We start from the raw sequence: 21,115 nt of genomic DNA on the forward strand, positions 1-21,115 counted from the left end.
AATAGTCCCCCATAACAAAATGACTCAGAATGTTTTTGAACAGCTACGCTGTGATTACTGGAGTATTTTGAAGGTCATCAAGGGAGGGATGCTGTGATTAAAGTAAGCAATTGCATAAAATTTGCTAACTAAAACACTCCAGACTTGAAATAAAGTTTACAATAGAGAAAAAAATAAAAATGTATGAAGCTAAAGGAAATATTGGTCTCTTGCAACTTTACAGGAAGTAGTTTAGTCAAAATATAATACTGGTGTACTTACTCTCACAGCCAGAGGTTTTTACTAAGATAGGTTAATTGTATCTTCACAACTGTGAGGAAGAAAGATCTAGAATACCTGCCTAGTTTATAGTAGTCCATAATTTTTTCATATTACTTCTGTGCAAGACAGATACTCTCACACATTGCTTTCTCCCGCTTTCAGTCTCTCTCCTCCCAGGGTCCTGACCTTTTCACCCCTGTACAGTATTAGCTCTGTCTCAGTAACTTTGCTACCCGTGGTTAAAAGAGGTCTAGGCTGGAGGCTTGGAGCAACCAAACGCTTCCTTCACATGCACTGAGAATTGACCAGAAATTTACCAAAAGTTTTAAAGTTTATTCTGGAAGAGAATGCTTCTTTGGATGAGTTACAGAGTAGGTAAGAGCTATGATATTTGGAAATCAGTGGCAATATTTGCTCAGAGTGCACCTGAGGAGCTTGACCCAAACAGCTTACATAAATGGCTGGGTGATAAATCTCATTCCCGTGCATCCTGTAAAAAAAGAGTTCAATTTGTGCAGGTAAGTGCTACAAGGCATGCAAGTATTAACTCAGTCAAAATTTAATAGCAGAATATGCAAAAATCATATCTCACCAGGGATTCAGCCAACCTTTTCATGCCATGCTTATGTGATTTGGCACTTCTATCATGGTGCAGCTGATTTCTCAAAAGATTTTGAAAGAGCTAATTTGACAATTGTTAGTCTTATTCACTGAGAAAATAAAGAAGGAACTGTGTTATTGCCTTCCTTCACTTTAGCCTTGAATTTTCTACATTAAAATTAACTGAAGCTGATACATTCATGGGAACACTTGATTTGGATGAATCGCTGTTTTCCAGTTTAATCTTCTTCCCCTTTCAGCTGTACCCAGAACTATGGACAAAGTCAGTTTTGCACAAAACAATATTTGAATAATAAAACTGAAGTGAAACAGGTATTTAAATTATCGGTGTGCTTTATTATATAACTATTTTCTGGTTTGTGTTTATAAATATGGAGACTTACAATATAAATAATTTCACCCAAGACTCTAAAATCTACCAGCTACATTTTGAACATAAAATACACTAGCTGGACCCCGGTGAAGGCACGGGGACGTGGTGTTTTATGCTAACCTTTGGTGCTCATTTGGAGCCTGCTGGGGTAAACACACTGTGTACAAGGTTCATACTTCTGGGTTACAACCCCTTGCAGTGCTGGGCTGCGGGCTACTCTGGAGGGATGAAGGTACACTTCAGGCACAGAATATTTACAAGGGAGATGCTGACAATACTGTATGCATCTCTGCATATCAGAAGGCATCATCCATTGAGTCTCTTCTATCTTTTTCCATTTCTGCTAAGCTGGTGAGAAAATAATTTGTATTGACCCATTACAGACATTCTGCTCTAAATACGAACCTTGAAGAGCACTATGCCTAATAAAGCAGAAAAAGAATGGAGCAGTTCTCATACCTCTACGATGGCATTCCGATTTGCCTGTAAGGTAACCTTTACTACTTCAAAAGGGTTAACCACAACTGCCTCTGTCAACCCAGATCCCAAGCCAGCAACTGCAAATGCCTGGGGAAGTTAAAAATAAAGGATTAAAATTTCCCATACATCAGATTATGAAACTGAATGATACAATGCAAATTGTGAGATTACAGTGGTCAGCAGTACTCTATTATTAAACAATTTTAGTCCTTGATTAGATGCTGACAGTTCATGAAGACAATATGATGATAGCCATAAACCACATTCCAAAAAATAAAAAATAAAATGTCATAGCGCTGTCAATTAATTCTCTTTTCAGCTGGAAGAAAAATTGTGATATCAATTTATTACAAAAACATGCAAAAACAATGCCCTCATGCTAACTTTGGGTGGAGTCTGAAAAAACCCACAAATATAAATGCAGTTATGTAGCACTGGAAGAATATAACAACTCTGCACTGAGCATTAAGCATGTAACACTACCATATTAACCTAAAATTAAAAAAAATGTAAGAAATTAAAATAACGCAGTACTTCAGCAAGTTACATAAGTAGAAGAGAAGTTCTCCTAAGTAAATACCAATCCTGGAAAGGTTTATATGGGAATGAGTGGCGCACACAGAAATGTCAGCATTCACTGCAAAGATGAATTAACTTAATTTACGTAGAAGCTGATGGTACGTTATAGCCACAGATATGGAGAGAGTCACTGCTTTGCCTTCCATCATGACACAGCATTTAAAAATACCTTAAATTGTTTGTAACAGAAAAAATAATATTGATATATTTAGATCAACTGAGAAGATGCAGAGGAGTTGATTTTAGTGATCACTTTATACATTTATTGCTTCCATGTAACATCTTCAGACTTTCTAGGGGCTGAAAAGATTCCCAGAACCAAAATAAAATGTCCTGACTATGTTTGCTGACATTCAAGGAGAACAATGGCAAGGAAAAAACAATAGCGAGAAGAAAAAATATTCAGTACAGAGGGATTTGAGCAGGGATTCTTGAGAGCTCAAGAACGAGAAGAATGGTAAGTTACAAGGGCAGTGGCAAGCTCCAGCCCTCCTGCCTTTGGAAAAGACTGTGTTATCAACAAATCTGTTTTACCAATATAAGGTGGGAACATAATCTACCCCTTTCATCATCAATCATGAGACTGAAGCCAGCAGGAAGACTGTGCTGATGTATGCACCCCTTTTTTAACAAAAAATGTTGTCTTACGAGGTCTGTTGAGGCACCTAGAAGCATTCTGCCTAGCTTAGACCAGAATCCCTCTGAGTCTTCTTCTTCCCTACCTACCATAGCTATCTTAGGGGCAAAAATGCCTCTATGGCAACAGTACTGCACCACAAATATCAGGGGTGTCTGCTGGTTGCTGCATCTGCTATAGGAGTCAGAGCAGCTTTTGGTCAGCCAGTGCATGTTTATGTGTTTCCAGCATATTTTCCTCCAAAAAAATGTGCTGGTGTACTACAGAACCTTAAACTATGTTCTTTCCACTTCTTAGAAAACAAATACCAACCTCTCTATTTACATCTTAGGATGAGAAAAGCCTGCTGAAAAATACAAGATAAAATAGGAGGTACTGTAAACAACTATAGGGTCGGTCAAATAATTAAGAGGAAGATTAGTTAATATTATTTCATGAATCACTGCAATGGAAGGCAGATGTAAATGGAAGCAATACTGGTTGAAAGAAACCTGAAATAACCAACACCTTTATAGCACAACCATAAAAATATCAATTGTTTCCTACACTTGTGATGTCATTATTGTGAAAAATAGATATTTAATATCACTCACATTCTTGCACCACAGAAAGCAGCAATTCTAATAGAAAGTATTTTATTCCAAATGGTACAATAGCAGAATTAAGCTTTATATACGAGAATGCAGAAGACACATGCAATCTACATCTTCGCATTAAGACATTTTTGTGTATATGTATGTACATATTTTAAAACAGTTACATTCTTGACATGAAATCCTAACTCCACTGATGTACAAGAGAATTTTGCCATTGACCTCAAAGGAGGTAGCAGCTTCTTATCAATAGTTTATGTTTCTATTATAAAGTCTTTAAGATAAGACTGAGATCAGTATTTTTGTTACAGTTGCACTGTGCCTTGCAGAATAGCACTTTAAGGTCAAGGCATCAAACGAGTCACTATCACATGACTAAATATTGATAATGTACAACTTTATTTCGTTATTTTGCAAGAATGAAGAATGACAAGCTACATACAGAATCTTCCATGGTTACTGTCACTACTCATGTCACTTACAAAGTAAGGAATTATTTTGAAGGAATTTGATACAAAAATTAACATAACTATAATTTTGTTAAATCCTGTTATCATTGTTTTCAAGGGACATGTCTGTTCTGAAAAACTGTTGGTTGAACTGTCTCCTTTAATTTTGGGCTCCTTATATGGAAGAAAACTGATGGGACTGTTCAGCATACACATATTAAATTAGAACATGAAGTTCTGCATCCATACATACCAGTCCTGGCGGTAATGATGCATATCCTAGTAGCTTCTTGTATTGTTCAAAGGTGAAAAACTGTAAATAAAAATCAGTGTGTTGAAAAAAATTGAGTTACTTATGCAAATTAGTAAATTCAAACTACAATGGAGCTTCACTACTTTGTACCCTGAGTAGCCATGTGCAGTTCTGCAAAATAAATATAAGCCACTTCTGTTTAGTGTTAGATGTGCAACAGCAGACAACTAGGCTTCAGAACTGATTTTATTAGTGTATCATGGATAATAACAGCATAAGCACAATTAATGTTTTACATAAGAGTCTGCTTACAACACATAGTTCATTATTTTAATTTAGAAACTTTTCTTCTATCATTTGAACTTTCATATACTGCTATAAATGTAGTAGCAGATACTATAATTTCTCCCAAGAAACTACCCTCACATCTTTAATGCAATATACTGCAATTACTTTCACAATTCTCAGATACTAGTCTACTTATCAGAGAGACATAATTGCACATTTTGAAGAGGGAAAGTCTGTGGATTTTTATAACCTACTGTCAACAGACACATTTATTTTAGGTTTTGCTCTTTACAAATAAATCTTTCACCCCATTCTCTGCTTTCGGTCAGCGGTGCTCAGAACCTTACAGTATCTGCAGTTCCTTAGAGGATGAGTTTTGAAAGGCGGGTGTTTGAACTTCAGGAAAGAAATGAGAAGCTCAGTTTCACCTGCACCAACATGAAGAAAGACAATTGTCACAGCAGTCTCCAAACTAGCCAGCTGCAACAAGGTCTTTTACCATCACATACCAGTCCCTCTGCTGCCTTCTCCTAGTCTCTCCTCATCCAGGGCACGAGTTCTCATTCTTTTTCTCCACTCTGTTTCTTCCTCCTCTTTCTTCCTCGGCTGCTCTCTCTGCATTGGTTGCTCAGCCACTTAACAGAACCAGCCACAGCTGCACCTTATCTACATCGGCCAACCCGCTGCCCCTGAAGCCAACCCACAGTTGTATATTATCAATGCTAATTAACTCAGCTTCATTCCTCTACAGGCAACCATTTGTAAATGGTTCACTTTGCAACCTAACATTTCTTGCTACCCAGATCCGTTAATTTTCAGAATACCTTTTGTGAAATCTAAAAATCAAAGCAGAATAAATTGATTAATTCCTCCAAGAAGAGTGTTGAGAATAACCCTGACTTCACTGAAGTCAGTAAGAATCTTCCCATTGACAGGCAGGCAGACTCCCACTGCCTATTTCTGTCTGTGGACACAAAATCTAAGATGCAACAGTCAAGGTATATTCTAAAGAAAGAGTATTTGTGATATTTTACAAATTATTGTTAAGATGCCCTCTGAAATACAGCACACAATCCTGGCCACCTTTGTTCAAAACAGATGAGTTCAGATTACAGCATGTTCAAAACAGGGTTACCAGGACCATAAGGAGAACGTAAAGATTATTGTAAGAATGAAGACTGAAGGAGAATAAATGCTTGCCTTGTTTAGTCTATCAAAAGAGAGGCTGCAAGAAAATGAAAACCTAGGAAAGGAAAGACATGTAACATAAAGTAATTGGGTATAAAAGTAAAAACTACTCATAAACAAAATGTGGCTTGAAAACTGGTGAAGCTGAATCAAAGGAGTGGGGTCCTGAAACAGTCTTCCAATACGAATAACGAAGGAAAAATCTTAATCACTTGTAAGGGAGAGTTTGATAAGTTTATGAAGGATATTATAGAACAGCAAGGGAATAGACTTGCTGACCTAAGAGATCCTTTCTAATCCAGCGCTTGCGTAGAGCAAATTTCCCCAAACCCCATAATTTTAAAAATTCATATTCTGCAAATATGTTGCTGAAGCCATCGAAAAAGCGCTTCAGCTTAATGCCACATAAGACAATTCTGAGGGCAGAAAAACTATTTTCTAGCATGAAGAGTAAGGACAGTAGAAAATCTTGCAGATCATAAAGAGCAGACACCTGAATTCCACGTAAACCCAAAGATATTGGAGGTGTTATTCCATGTAATTTTCACACATGGAACAACACAAGGCCTGTAAGTACAGCTCACTATTTGTGAGTCCTGTAGTCTGTCCAAGAATTAGTCACAACTTTGCACACTGAAGCACGTCCAGTATTACGGGACTGAACAACAAAAACCGGTCACAGCTTCACCAAGGCTGCATCCACGCAGGTGGGTACCCCCTAGAGTGAGGGCTGTCACATCCCTGTATAGCAAAAGTAAATAACTAGAACCTCTGACTTTCCTGGCCACTTTCCAAAGTTGACCTGTAACGCTTGATTAGTTTAGAGCAAGTGGATTTAAATGAAGGTGGGATCCTCTGAAAATCTGCGTGTTTTGCTCCCACACGTGAGGCTGTATTCCCTCCTTGTAGCACCCGCCCATGTGTGTGGCAATCACACTTTCACTGTGAGAGGAAAGCAATGGGATGAGGTCAACAGAGATGTGGGAATCATAAGAAACATAAGGGAACAGAGTTTTTTAGACAAAACAGAAAGACTGGGTGACCTGTGCTGGGTCTCAGCCAAAGAAGACAAGGTCAGTCCCCCAGGGCTCAGTTGCCACAGACCTATCAGGACAAAACAGCTTTTCCATAAACCATGTGTACAGGAACACGAGTAATAAGCACCACGTTGTCATTTTGACTTGTTTAGAACCCTGTCAATAACATTTTTCAGACGAGACCTGCTTCAAATGAAGTCACTAGAATCACACCAAAACCATCAGAGGACTGGGTGTTAACGTGTTAATAATGCCACCACATTTAAACCAGGAGGGAATATGTATACATAATGCAAAATTAAGATGTTAAATTCTGAAAAGTGAAGGACTGATACTCTGGCAAGGGGATAGATACTTCTTTTTATCCTCAGTAGGGATTATTTTCTCATTTTGTAGAAAAGGTCCTAGATGCAGAGCCCAGATTTTAACTGCCCTCCAAATAGTGTACAGATTCAATACTAATCTTGCAAACATCCTGCAAATATGTTTAAAATTGTTGTACTGGCCTTGCCAATAATCAGAAAAGACAGAAGTGTTACTCAGACTGTAGGTCTATCTTTTTGGATTTCTGAAGGTATTTTATAGGTAAAAGGAACTCTCTGAGAAAATGTCGGTTGTGGGTGGGTGAGTTACTTCACTGAACTAAATTCATTTCTTATTGTGATAAACTTTGCTTTATTCTCTCTCCAGCATCTTTCTACTCATTGTTACCCTCCTAACCTTTAATGGAATTTCTGGTATTCCTTAATGTCTTCCATAGTGTTACAGACCTGTAAAATGGTTGTAATAACGGCAGAAATACATTACCTAGCAATTTTTTGGTCTTAAAAATGTTACCTTAAAAATCAATAGCTTCCTAGAGCCATAAATAAAATAACTACTTAACAGGAACTATGTTTTATATAATTTTTTAAAGAAAACAAATCAATAGTAATAAAACTCAATATAAATGTTGCTGGGTGTACTAGAATGGATAGTATACACACAATTTTGCCAAAAACTTTCTAGTTATATCATATGTATTTATATCATGTACAACCACCCAAAATATTTTTAAAAGCATGGCATAATTTATCTTTTTCTCTACAGTTTTATTAAGTTAATAGCTTTGCACAAAAAGAATATCTCAGAATAAATGTATATAAAACATGCTTTTGTGTACATAATAACCAATATTGTCCATCTGGCAAAGATACACTTTAATTCAAGTTACACAGAAAATAGTCAAAGTACTTACCAGATGTCTCAATAACTCTAAGGTAAAAATATATGCTTGCAACAAGATGTCTGGGAACACATGAACAATATAAATTTGCCCCAAAAGTTCATCTGTTAACCATTGTATTGGCATCACCACTTCTTTCCTCCAAGTTCAATCTAACATAAAGTTATAAACTTTGACTTTTCGTCTTCCAGAAATATCAGCTTTCTTTTTAGAAGGAAAATAAAGAGAGAGAAACAAAAGAAATAGCAAGACAGACATGAGAACATAGTTGACTAAAAGTGAAGCTGTATCTTCAACACTTAGCTGAATAACTGGGGCTAAATACCTTCATTTTAGTAGCTTTATATTTATTTGCAAACATCTACACCAGAAAAATATAATATTCCAGTAGCACAAGTACATTTCTTCACAGTACAGAATCTCTCTTGTCCTTTCTCTATACACTTTCATGAGATATAGAAGTCTACAACTAGAAGCTTTCAAAAAAGTTCATTACAAACACAAACCGAGGCTGCTGGAACCTAGAAATTGCCTCTGTACCTTCTGTGCTTTCTCAAGTCTCAAAACCTTATGCATGGACACAGTCTTCCTCTAAATCTCACTAGCCAGTTTGGCAGTGGACAAAGAACATTCTGGGGCCTGGTAAAATGAGGGAAAGTGTTAGAGGAATAAAAGGTGGAGAGTGAGCCAAAGGAAGCAGTGACTTTTCCGTTGGGGTCATATCCAAACCAGTGGATAATATGGAAATTTGACACAAGCTGGATTCTCTTCAGGTCAAAGCAGGGGTACAAACCATATTTTGGATGTTAGAAATTGTACTGGCATACAACACCTCACGTTGAATTGCTTCAGTACCCAGGTTCTTACAAGGACATTTCTGTCCTGCCCTATTCTGTCACTGAATTCTTCTAACGTAGAATATGGTTGATATCTCAAGGTAACTTAAAGTCCTCCTGGTCTTCTAGGAACAACTTAAACTCCTCCTGCTGTCCTAGGAACAGCATAAAATTTAAAGGAATAGTCTAAAGAATTTAAAATAGCATTTAAACCTGGTTTTCATGGTTGCAGAAACACTACTGAGCCCTCACTGAGCCCAAGAACGAGGTAGAAAGCACCCCACGAGGGGTGCACCAGTAAGCCATTTAAGGAGCTTATGATATACAAGAAGCTGAGAACTGAATCTGTTTAGCCTGGAAACAAGAAGGCTGAGGGGATCTAATGCCTGTCTTCCACCGTCTAAAGGTTATACAGAAGACAAAGCCAGAGTTTTTCAGAGTTCCTCAAAAGAAGCACAAAAGGCAATAGGCAGAAGTTGCAACCGGGGAATTTGGACTGGATAAGGCAAAATTCTTCACAGTGAAAACCATTAAACACCGGAGCAGGAGCACAGAGAAGGCTGCGGTCTCCATCCTTGAAGATTTTCAGAACTTGACCAGACATGGCATCCAAGCAACCTCATCAAACCATGAAGTCAGCCCTGCTTTGAGCAGGAGGCTAACCAGATGACCTCCAGAGATCCCTCCCAACTGAAATCTTTCTATGATTCTATAATTATATTGACTCACATGGGGTTTAAGCCAATTTAATAAATCTGAGTAAGAGAAAGTGAGTCAAGATTGTTGCATGACTCAGGCTGGTAGGAGAGAAATCGAACCTGGGTTGGTGCTGTAATTAAATATATGCTGGAATCTAAAAGGTATGGTCAGATTGACTGTGACCTGTTTCAAATGAAATTAAATGGAGAGACAGAGGAAACACCACAGTCTGAAGAAAATGAGTTGTTAGGAATCTTCTAAATAGCATCCATCTTCACTGCCACTTTGCTGTTAAATAGAACTTCAGTTTTCTTAGTTGTACTAAGCAATTTTGAGCTAGGTGACATATGTCATTTGCATCTAAAATGCCAATGCAAACAAGAAGATGACATTACCAGAACTCCTTTAGGATTCCATTACAAGGTCACATCCTGTCACTTTATACAAATATTATTATTCCTCTGTAAAGGAATTGGAATGTGAATGATTAATTGCAGACTAAGGACCAGAATTATATGCAGCCTTTTTAGAGAGAAACCAAAAATGAAAGTAAGGAAAATCAAGACATTCTGTATAATAACTGCTTTTAGACACATTTGGTGCAACTATGGGAAACTTCGAAGTTCTGAAGTAAAAGATAAAGAAGCATTTGCTCGGAACACAATAGATGCTTTGATAGACTAGATTAATTATTAAGATGAGGTGTTTAATTACTATTTTTAAAATTTTAATTAAAAATTAATTAATTGAAAATGTTGCATGAATGAACTGAAAAAAATGTATTTTGTTTAGGAGCGTTACTAAAATAATGCTCTATAAATCAACATAAAGGATAATAAAATCTGATCAACATTTGACAGTGAATACACTTTGATAGGCTAGCATCTTTTTCAGCTGTAAGAGCTGGAGTAAATATTTTTTGCATGATGAGGAGTTGTACCCATTACTATGCTCAATCTGTAAAAAAGTGAGAGTATGGAGTAGAGTGCTCTTTGGAGTACCAGAAAACTCTGGGCAGCACTTCAAACCTACAGATAAACTGCTACAAGTTTCTGAGTAAGTACTTAGTAGGAGTGGTTTCTTTAATGGCTTCTTATGTTAATTTATTAGCTGTTCTTAGTTTTGCAAGTTGCTAGGCATTTTCACTAAAACAAAAAGTCTAAACCAGAGGGAATTATGAGACTAAAATATCACTTAAAGTATTTTATAAATTTTGATTATATAAACTAATTGTACTTTTTTTTTTTTTTTTCCATAGTAACATAATACATACAGGTCAAAACCAGCCCAGCTTTTAAAAGCCTTATCCTACACTTCTCACTCAAGCACAGTTTTTATTGTGCTATGAATAGGAAAGTTTCCTCCTAGTAAAAATCAGAGGATTAATATGCCAAATAAGTTTAAGATTCTAATGTCAATCAGTTGGGGAGAAATAAAATGTTTTACAGCTGCCACTGTCCTTACTCACATTTTTAAAGGAGGAAGTATGGGGTTTTTACCTTCACTGCCCTTTTGGGTGTCTCAGCCAAGATGGGAGGAAATATTCCTTTGTAGAAGCCAAGCAATCTATTGAAGAAAAAAAGAAATTATTTTAGGATCCATAAACAACATATCATTACCATACTGCCACTTCTATTTTTACTTTTGAGTAAAACAATTAATCTTTCAGTCTTTCCAAGCCTACAGACAAATGATACTCTGCTTACTTGCTAAGTAACTAGTGTGCTACCAATTCTATTATGTGCTGATGAGATGATATAAAAAGAATTAGCAATGAATAAGTAAAAAATATTTTTTTTCTGAGTAGACAAGAAATTGTGTTTAAAGGAAGATTAACAATTTTGACAATGAAGAGGAAGTATTATGTCATTGTTTTAATTTTCTTGACATAGCAATGATAATATGAAAAAACTGAAGTCACAAAAACAGATTTGGAAAAAACTGTGCAAGTTGCATATAAAAAACCCTGCATGCTCATCTTCGGACTCTAGGTTAAGGCATCTTTTGAAAATTAGTTTTAAATATGCCTCAAAATAGATGAGGTATTTTTTTTGGCAATTTAGTTTTAACACAAGTTAGCTATTCAGAGAGACATAACAGAATGTATGTATTTCATGTTGGAAAAAACATTTGGGCAATATCTTGCCACTGTACTCATTCAGGTCTTTGCCCCTCTGTTGCCTGGCTCCATAAACACCTAAGGAGTTTACAGTAGCTGCAGACTTTTGGAGCTGGCCTGAAGCCAAAGATCACTTGTTGCAATGCTTTGCTTTGCATCATCTAAATTTTACGTAATCTATATCCATATCTATATCTATCTATCCCTACCTGATACAAGCACACATGGCATTTGCAGGTAGCCTGAGCTCTGCTTACAAGGCTGATGTAGATGCATAATGCTGGGTCTTGGGCATGCTTTAAATTACAGGTAATTCTCCAAATCCCCAGACAAGATAAAAGTAGACATAGTTCTTGTCTGCTAGGTCTCCACATTAATATCCACTTGGGTAATGCACGGGGAGAGTTCAGAAAGACATCTAATGCAATCAACAAGAAGCTTCCTTGCCAGGCAACGTGGGTATAATTTACAATTTACTCATCTTCAGAGATTACACATTTCTTCCAGGACTGTAAGAGGATTCTGTCTACAGAAGAAATCACTTCTTAAAGCAAAGCATTTGTGTCTTCTTAGAATGTTGAAAGGTGGTGTTGTTGAAAGGTGATGATTCACCTTTCTAAAACAGCCTATTACTTGTAATATTTTTGCAGGGTGTGGAAGAATCATTACATCAACAGATACTCCTATAGTTATCCTGTGCATGTCAGAGGAAAACAATTAAATTCAGATTCACCACGTGAATGTAAAATACCACAAATGCTACACCAATTTTTTCCACCATTCTAATGCTTCTCTGGTGTTGTCTTCTTAAGTTGCTCCAATATAAATAAAATAATTTAGACTTTGTAAGATGTTCAAAGTGGGAGTTTCGCTTATCCTTCCTCTGAAGTAAGCAAGGTATGAATTCCAGTCCATGATTAAAAGAAACTTTGAGCATCTTATACAACAATGGTTTCATGACAAAACACTGAAACTCCTTGGGTAGGAGATTTCAGGAATTCAGTTGAGTTGTCAGATGTTTGCATTTCCCCAAAGTCTCACATTCCAAAGATAGATAAATAAACATACATACATACCTGTATCTACCTACATAGATATCGATATAACTATAGATATGGATATAACGATATACTGGATACAGTCTTAGTCGTTAGCGTTTCATACACATTCAGAGTATTTTCTTGCTGATTCAGCAAGCTATTGAAACGTTGAATAAATTTAGGCATGTGATTCATACAGTTTAATGTGAGTTCAAACTGAAACTGAGGTCCAAGTAGGATCAGCTAGAAGAACACAGATCCCTATAAACACTTTCTTCCTTTCAGCTCAATCTAAACCACTGTAAGCATATCTACAACAGGCATCCCATTTGGAATTTCTAGTACTTTGGCATGATTGGAATTGGAAAATGAAAATTGCTCCACTGCTCTACTCACAGGTATAGTTCTGACTACAAAAAAGTGAGACCCAAACTTGGTCCAGATTTTCTCATTAGTAAGAGATGCATCAGCAGAGAAATATGCAGTGTAAAGCCACAGTTCTGTTCTAAAAACACACAGCAGCATTACCTAGCTTTGCACAGTAACACAGGTTGCTTTTCCAGGTTGTCTTCTTCTATACTCCAGTGTATACAGCTATTGAACATATAAACCCTGTAACATTCCCACAGTCTCTGAGGATCTCAGGGAAAACTTTTCAGAGAGAATGTGGGAAGGAGGGATATACCAGGAATTTAAGCAACACATCTGCCACCTCAGCATATCTTGTGAGGCAGTTAATAATCACTTCTAGAGTAATCCACCATTCTTTCACAGGTAGGTGTTGAAATACCAGCAGTTCAGATGATCAGGTGGTGGATTGTTTGAAAATTCTAGAGAAATGGGAACTGAAAAAATGAAAAGCAATTATCCATTGCTCCTGAATCACAAAAGGGTTGAAGATGGAAGGGACCTCTGCAGATCACCTGGCCCAAAACCCTGCTCAAGCAGGGTCACCTAGGGCCAGTTGCCCAGGACCACGTCCAGACACCTTTCAGATATTGCCAAGGAGGGAGACTCCACAATCTCCCTGGGCAACCTGTGCCAGTGCTCGGTCACCCTCACAGTAAAAAAGTGTTTCTTGATGTTAAGATGGACCCTTTTCTGTTTCAGTCTGTGTCCATTGCCTCTGGTCCTGTCACTGGGCACCACTGAAATGGCCTGGCTCCACCATCTTTGCACCCTCCCTTTAGCTATTTGTGCACATTGATGAGATCCTGCCTGAGTTTCCTCTGCTCCAGGCAGAACAGTCCCAGCTCTCTCAACCTTTCCATATGAAGGATGCTCAATTCCTTAATCATCTGAGTGGCATTTTTCTGGACTCTTGGCAGTATGTCTATGCCTCTTGCACTGGGGAGCCCTGAACTAGACCCAGCACTCCAGGTGTGGCCTCACCAGGGCTGAGTAGAGAGGAAGGATCCCCTTCCTTGACCCACTGGCAACAGTCCTCCTGATGCAGCCCAGGACACCGGTAGCCCTTTTGGTTGCAGGGCACATTGCTGGCTTGTGTTCAACTTGGTGTCCACGAGGACACCTTTTCTGCAAATCTGCTTCCTAGCTGGCTGGTCTCCAGTGTAATACTGGTGCATGGGGTTGTTCCTCCCCAGGTGCAGGACTTCACACTTCCCCTTGTTGAACTTCATGAGATTCCTGTCAGACGGTTTCTCCAGTGAGTCACCAGAGCCTTTGCCCCAGCAGCTTCAGCAGCTGTCCCACATGTTCCTGTGTTCCTTTCACCACTTAGACACTTACAGAAGCCCTTCTTGTTGCCCTTGACATCCCTCACCAAGTTCAACTCCAGGTGGGCTTTGCCTTTCGTAACGATGTCTCTGCATGGTCAGACTGCCTCTATATTCCTCCCATGTTACCAGCCCTTGCTTCCACCTTCTGTATATTCCCTTTATATGTTTGAGTTTTGCTAGGAGTTCCTTGCTCAACCACACAGGCCTCTTGGCATTTTTGCTTGACTTCCCATGTGTTGGGAAGGACTTCTCTTGAGTGGAGGTGATCCTTGAATACTGTCCAGGTTTCCTGGACTCTTCTTCCCTCCAGAGCCTTATACCTGGGATTTTTCCAAGCAGCTCCCTGAAGAGGCACAGTCTGTCCTCCTGAAGTCTAGGGCTGTAATCCTGCTTTTTGCCCTGCTTCTTCTTCTCAGGGTACTGATGTCCACCATCACCTGGTCACAACAACCAAGGCTCCCTTCCACCATCACATCCCCAGTGAAGCCTTCCTCATTTGTGTGTATGAGGTCTAGCAGATTATGTCTCCTCATCGGCTCCTCTTTCACTTGTGTCAAGAAGTCATCATTAATGCTCTCCAGTAGCCTCCTGGGTTGCTTTTGCCCTGCTATGTTGTCATCAAGAATTATCAAAGTGGTTGAAGTCCCCATGAGATTCTGTGCCTGCGGATGCGAGGCTGCCTCTGGCTGTCTGCAGAGGGCCTCATCTGCTTGTTCCTCCTGGTCAGGCAGTCCAGAGGAGACACCCACTACAAAGTCACCACTACTGCTCTGCTTTTTAATCCTTACCCATGAGCTCTCATCATTCACCCTCAGGCAGAGCTCCATGCACTCCAGCTGCTCTCTCCCTTAAAGGGCAACTCCCCTTCCTCGTCTTCCTGGCCAGTCCTTCCTAAAGAGTCTGTCCACTGCAGCGCTCCAGTTGTGCAAGCCATCCACTGCCTCTCTGGGGATCCCAACAAGATCCCAGCCCTGCAGCTGCACACAGGTCTCCATTTCTGTGTGTTCATGCCCCATGCTGCGTGCCTTAGTGTGCAGGCACTTCAGAGAGACTTCCTTGCTCATGCAAATGCTTGAGGTGATGCAATTTCAGCCCCATTTTTGTTCATTTTATGTTCCTCGTTGTTCACGTCACCCCAGGTCCTTTGCTTGTCAGCCTGTCCATTGCTGCCTTGTGGTTCCTGGTTTAAAGCCCTCTTAACTAGGTCAGCCACCCTGCAGCAAAGATACCCGTGCAAAGATATCACCGTGCATGTCGTGAACTGATCAGCTTATTGCAACTGTAAGCTCAACACTGAAGATTTTCTGCTAGAGGAATCTCTACTGTGAACCAGGAGAATCCACAGAGCTCAGCAACCATATTCACTCCCTATGAACCCCTAAAATTTTAAGGGATCTCTAACTGGGTTTCACTACTTTAGTCCTCCTTTCCTCTGTGGAGGCAAATCTCATCATGAAAAAGACAGGAAGGAGTTAAGGTCTATTCCTATGGAACACATTAAGTTTAAAAACACATGAAAACTTTGAGGATATACATCCATATATGCAATATGTAATTCAGTAAACATGGTAAGAACTAGCTCAGTATTTAATTATGAACTGTGGTTTAGGGTTTTTTTTTCCTTCCTCATTTGAAAGAAACAGAAAAAAGGTTAGTAAGCACAGCCAGCGAGATGAAAGGAATAAACGAAAGGAAAGGAGGAAGCAGAAGACAATCCCAGCTCATCACTGCCTACTGTCAACTGACTAATTTTTTGCATAAAGCATAGTTCCTTTTAGAACCTTCTGTGCCTGAGGTGGAGAACAAGCAGCTGTCCCCAACTTTTCCAAACAATGCTTTAAAAACTGTGCCCATAAAAGGTATAATTTTGGAAATCTTTGCAGAATGAGGTATTTACTTAATTTAAAAAAACTAGCATGATAGTAACAAAAACTTGAATGGCTTGGTAGAAAGTAAAAACACACACAACGATCTTATACTTTTCCTTGGTCAGTAACACTCAGCCTACTTGCACATGGTGTATAAAATTTTTCAAAGACAAGTAATGAATGGTGATGATATGTCACATTTGAAAGATATTATCACCTGGGTTCAGGTCTTCCTTCAGAAAACTGGTGTTCAGAAAAATTATGGAACCGCAGCAGCAATCACTGCAGCATTTGATAGAAGAGAGAGGACGTGACATCATATCCCTTGCTAGAGACACTGGAAAGAACGAGTAAATCTCTAACAGAAACACAGCTACATCTTATTTTGTTTCAGCATTAAAGGTCTAAATGAACATCACCATTCAATTGTATTCTGGGCAACAGCCCAAACTCATCTTTGCAGCAGTTGATTTTGAAACATTACAGTCAATCATATCTTCTCAATTTGTTCTTTCAGGCTTTCGCTATCCTTCTGGTTTCCATTTCTTGTTTGGAAGCCTTGAGTCATTCACCCTGGCAAGACGACCAACCTAAATCAGTTATTTTCTTCAAATTATACTGAAATTGGGATCTTGCTTAGTTTGTTGTTTTCTTCCTCTGTCTTTCACATAATTCTCCCTTTAAGGATCTAATAAAGCTGATTGAAGGCATGAACACAATATTGCCTTTCTTCTGTTGCTGTCAAGTCCAAGTCTCTTACCCACATTGTTTTATAATTGAAACAAAAAACCTCTTAGGTCCAATTCTGCTTTCATTACCTCTGCGTTATCCCAAGTATAAATAAAAACCCTGGGTTTCATGACCATGTCAGTTACATTAAACGAATGCGCCACTTTCTGATTTTACAAAATGTTTTATTTCAACAAAGGGAAGGAATTTTGAAGACATGCTTGGTAAAAGGGTGGGTATTCTTCAAAAAGAGGAAGACAATATGTCTAAATGTAATACAATTTGCTAGAATGTAATTTATATGAGGGAAAATGTACCTTTTTATTTCACGGTATGCAGCATGTTGTGAATTTATTACAAACAGAAAATAAAACCAATTGAAAACAGGGCAATATTACTTTAATATAGCTATTAGGGTGAAGTAATCTTTAGGTTGACCTAGCTGGAGATTTAAAAGATTTTAAATTCCCACAGGTTTCAGACAAACCAGCAAGAGCTTAGTGAAGGCAGGCACAAATTAGTACCTACCGCTAAGAAAAAGGGACTTACAATTTAGCCATTTATTTTGAGAGCAGCAAGACATTGGCCACTTCACACGTAGTTCACTCTCAGTCACGGTGCCTACAACCATTTGCCCAGCTGAAGAGGTATGTTCTAGGGGAGGCTGGATGTCATTCAGGGGCAACAGGCACAGAGCTGGGCATACTTGAAAAGATAGTAAATGTTGGACACATTCACAGAAAACCAGGCTTGGACACTCTGTTGCTCTCCAAAAAGCTCTTTTTCTTGTGAAGTGCGTTATGTATATTATCCTACTGCAAATGTTAAACACATGTCTTAACAGGAACCTCATATAAAGCTATCAATGACACACTTAGCCAGGCTGGCTTCTGAATTTCTATTATGCAAATATATTTCTTTATGTTCTGTGTCTACTATACAGATATCAGCCATTTTAGATGCCAGAACTAAATATTAGGTACTTCTTTTCATAGCATATTTCACTTTTTTTCACTGAGCTTTCATTGCAACACATGGGAATTAAGGAAAAACACAATTTTTTTTCGCAGCAAGTAAATGTAATACAGAATTATGTGTTACCATGTGTCTGTAGTAACACTGATGTTATACTATATGCTAAAAGAAGACCAAGTGTCCAGCTACAAGAATACTAGAAGCAGACCAATTAATGACAGAAATCTCTCAAATAATTTAAAACAACATGGAGTACGAAAAGTGACTGGTTAAAAAGGAAGGGTCTGTCAGTGAAAGGTATTAAGATACTTCAGAAAAATTAGTAAACAGCGGAGGAGCTGGCTCAGAAACAATCAGACTGGCCAAGAAATGGATAAATAATCAGCATCAACCTACCTCACTTATTCAAAATGACAGTCATCACCATATTTACGGCATGTGGGACATATTATGAAGGTATTATGATCCATCATCCATGTGACATATTCTTATTGAGAAATGAGCCTTTCTGCCATGAGTATTAATCACCTCTCAATCTCTTGGTCAAAATCCTTGCTAATTTTTGGCTTTCTAGGCTGCACTCTGAATTTAAATGAGTCACGGGACACACCTAAATATAAATCCCTCAAGAAAGGGAAAGATGAAACCTTCCTCTTCCTTTCTGGTGTCTACAGCAGCAAAACCTGAGAGTAAAAAAAAAAGGAATCTTTCTTAAAATTTCTCTCTATTCAAATGAGTCCTTTCTTATACTAGATATTTCTCACACGCTCTCTGTGCTTTGCTATATTCAAGTGCCCCCCCCCCCCAAATTCTAGGAAGGTGAAGTTGGAGCCTTACATTGTAACATACAACATAGTCTCAATGGTTCTCCATGTGTAAAAAAAGAACATCTTGTTCTGGCATTTTTTTCCCCAAGGATGATCATAAATTAATTACTTAAATGGTACATTGTTCCCATGTACTGCTTGAGTAATAGATTAATGTGTATTGAATTAAACTGCATTTTAAAAAATGCAATCTGCTCACACCTCTGCCACTTTGCAAGTGCCAGGGGCCTGGGAAACCGGGCTGAGAGCTGCTGCCGAGGGAGGAACTGGGCTGCTTGGGAGGACGGTGATGGCTGCTGGGTGGAGAGGCAGCACCCCGGCAGCTGGCACTCACCGCTCGCTCCTGCTGCCACCAGCTCGGCAGCAGGAGCAGCAGCACCAGCTTCGCAGGGCTCCTGGCCACCTTTGCCCACTCCTTCCTAACACTTTAGTCTGGCCCCCATCACCAGTGAGCAAAGTACCAGTTCTGCCCCCTCTTCTGAGAAGCCTTAAGCTGGTCTGTTTGATGTAATCCCTGTTGAAATCAGTGCAAATGGCAGCGTTATTGTCACTGGCAGCTGGTCTAGGCTCTTACAAAATTGCCTGCATGTAATCACTAGCTGGGCTGTAGAATGGGTCTACATGTCTCATTTCTTACAACTGACAGCATTTTCTTCCCCCAAAGACTTTCCCTCTAGCTGCCCCTTTGTTTGCAATAGGAACAAGCTACAGACATGCCAAAACAGCTTTGCCTACAGCTTCTGAAACAGAAAAATTCTTCATTGCATCTTGAATTGTCAGAACTGGCAGAATGCTTCATTTGTTCAGTAGGAGTTTTAGTTGTTCAAACACTAGAAGAGAATTTAAAGGTTTTTTTCCCCCCCTTTTGCTAACAGTACTGCTGTAACTGGTACGACAGGAAGCAGTCACTGTTTTAAAGCAGCTCCACACCTATGTCTATTGAAGCTAAAGAATGCATGAAAATGATTCATTTTTAGTTTTGATACCAGAGAAAAAAATAGACTTTTGTAGCTATGTGCTTAGAGATCTGTTTCTGACGCTAAAAAAACCCACACAACCACCCACCAGAGAAAGGATAACTAGATGTGTTTTCTGGAAAAGACTGACAGCATTTCTCTGTGTAAAACTGATGCTGTGATTCATTAAACGAAAAATCATGAGATGAACAAAATTTCTGTGCTTGCCTTGGGAGCGTGTCCCACTCAGATTGGTTGTGACTTCATAAAAATACAACATTAAGTTGTTTTAATTCCATCAGAAAAAAATGTGGCTCAGGAAGGAAAATTTTGATTGCAAGTTAATGTTAGCCTTCATCGGAATAAGTTATACTCTTCAATATCCACATGCGTAATCCCTAGGGAGTTATATGACTGCATGTATGCTTTCCCATCTGCTAGCTAAATATGAGATTCAAGAGGCTTTCGGTGTCATTATACAGATTAGTGACTCTCCCAAGAGGACTCTAGGCTCATGATACAGTGAATAACTTACAATGAGATTTAGAAGACCAACTTGCAGAAATCATTTTGTGTTTGTATGAGTTTTGCACCTGCAATTATTTGTGCTTGTAATTTAGGTTACTTAGATGTTTTTAATTTACAGATGCAATCAGTGATGTAGATACTTAAACTTAACTGAACTGCAGGCAACCATAACTGCAGGTGCAAAATTTTGACTGCAATGATCTGAATCCATAAACACATCCATCTTCTGAAATCTAAAGTAAAACTAGGCCAGCCGTGCTTTTATAGTGTTTCTAACAAACTAAAAAACTTACACATTTTTCCCGTTTCTCAAAAAAATCTCAAGGCAGCACTTTTTAGCATTAAAAAAATAAGGTACATTAAAAATACACAAACATGCACATAATAATTAATTTGATTCCATCTTTTAGCATCTTGACCTTTGGGGTATTTTTCTTACTCCCTTTACAGCACCTCTAGAAGGAAATCATAAAAGATTCATGATTTTGTAACAGCAATACTGTTGATAGTTGCACCAGTAGAGAGCAACAGTCTTATACGCAGAGAGATCAAAGTGTGCAGCATTTGTAGCACTACTTAGGCAGGGAACGGCACCACGAATACGTACGCAGATTGGCACTTGAATTTCCATCTGGCAGACAGTTGTGGTACCTAGACGTACCATGGGAGCAAAAGGTATTATTGCACAGATGTGTGAGGAAACTCGCACGAATGGCCACTACCTGCCTAAAGACAGACAAAATACCTCTGTGAGTCGCTGAAACTGGAGTCTGCTGTAAGAAAGTTATTAGAGTTTTACGTACTTGGGAGCAAGG

At 38.7% G+C, this 21,115-nt stretch overlaps 1 protein-coding gene across 2 annotated transcripts in view; it reads right to left on the reverse strand.

Moving 5' to 3' along the window:
• The window catches only part of SLC25A21 (solute carrier family 25 member 21), a 255,320-nt gene that overhangs the window by 17,444 nt on the left and 216,761 nt on the right, over positions 1–21,115 (reverse strand). The window contains exons 2-5 of one of the 2 annotated variants that reach the window (XM_027812582.2): positions 11,019–11,085; positions 7,997–8,188; positions 4,247–4,306; positions 1,715–1,822 (exon numbers count right to left, since the gene is read on the reverse strand). In XM_027812582.2, coding sequence (XP_027668383.1) covers positions 1,715–1,822; positions 4,247–4,306; positions 7,997–8,110 — 282 coding nt within the window. In that variant the 5' untranslated portion in view covers positions 8,111–8,188; positions 11,019–11,085. The remainder of the gene's footprint in view (positions 1–1,714; positions 1,823–4,246; positions 4,307–7,996; positions 8,189–11,018; positions 11,086–21,115) is intronic. The other variant, XM_055716721.1, reaches the window with a different exon arrangement.

Source organism: Falco cherrug, chromosome 7, assembly GCF_023634085.1.
Source record: "Falco cherrug isolate bFalChe1 chromosome 7, bFalChe1.pri, whole genome shotgun sequence".
Taxonomy (NCBI): domain Eukaryota; kingdom Metazoa; phylum Chordata; class Aves; order Falconiformes; family Falconidae; genus Falco; species Falco cherrug.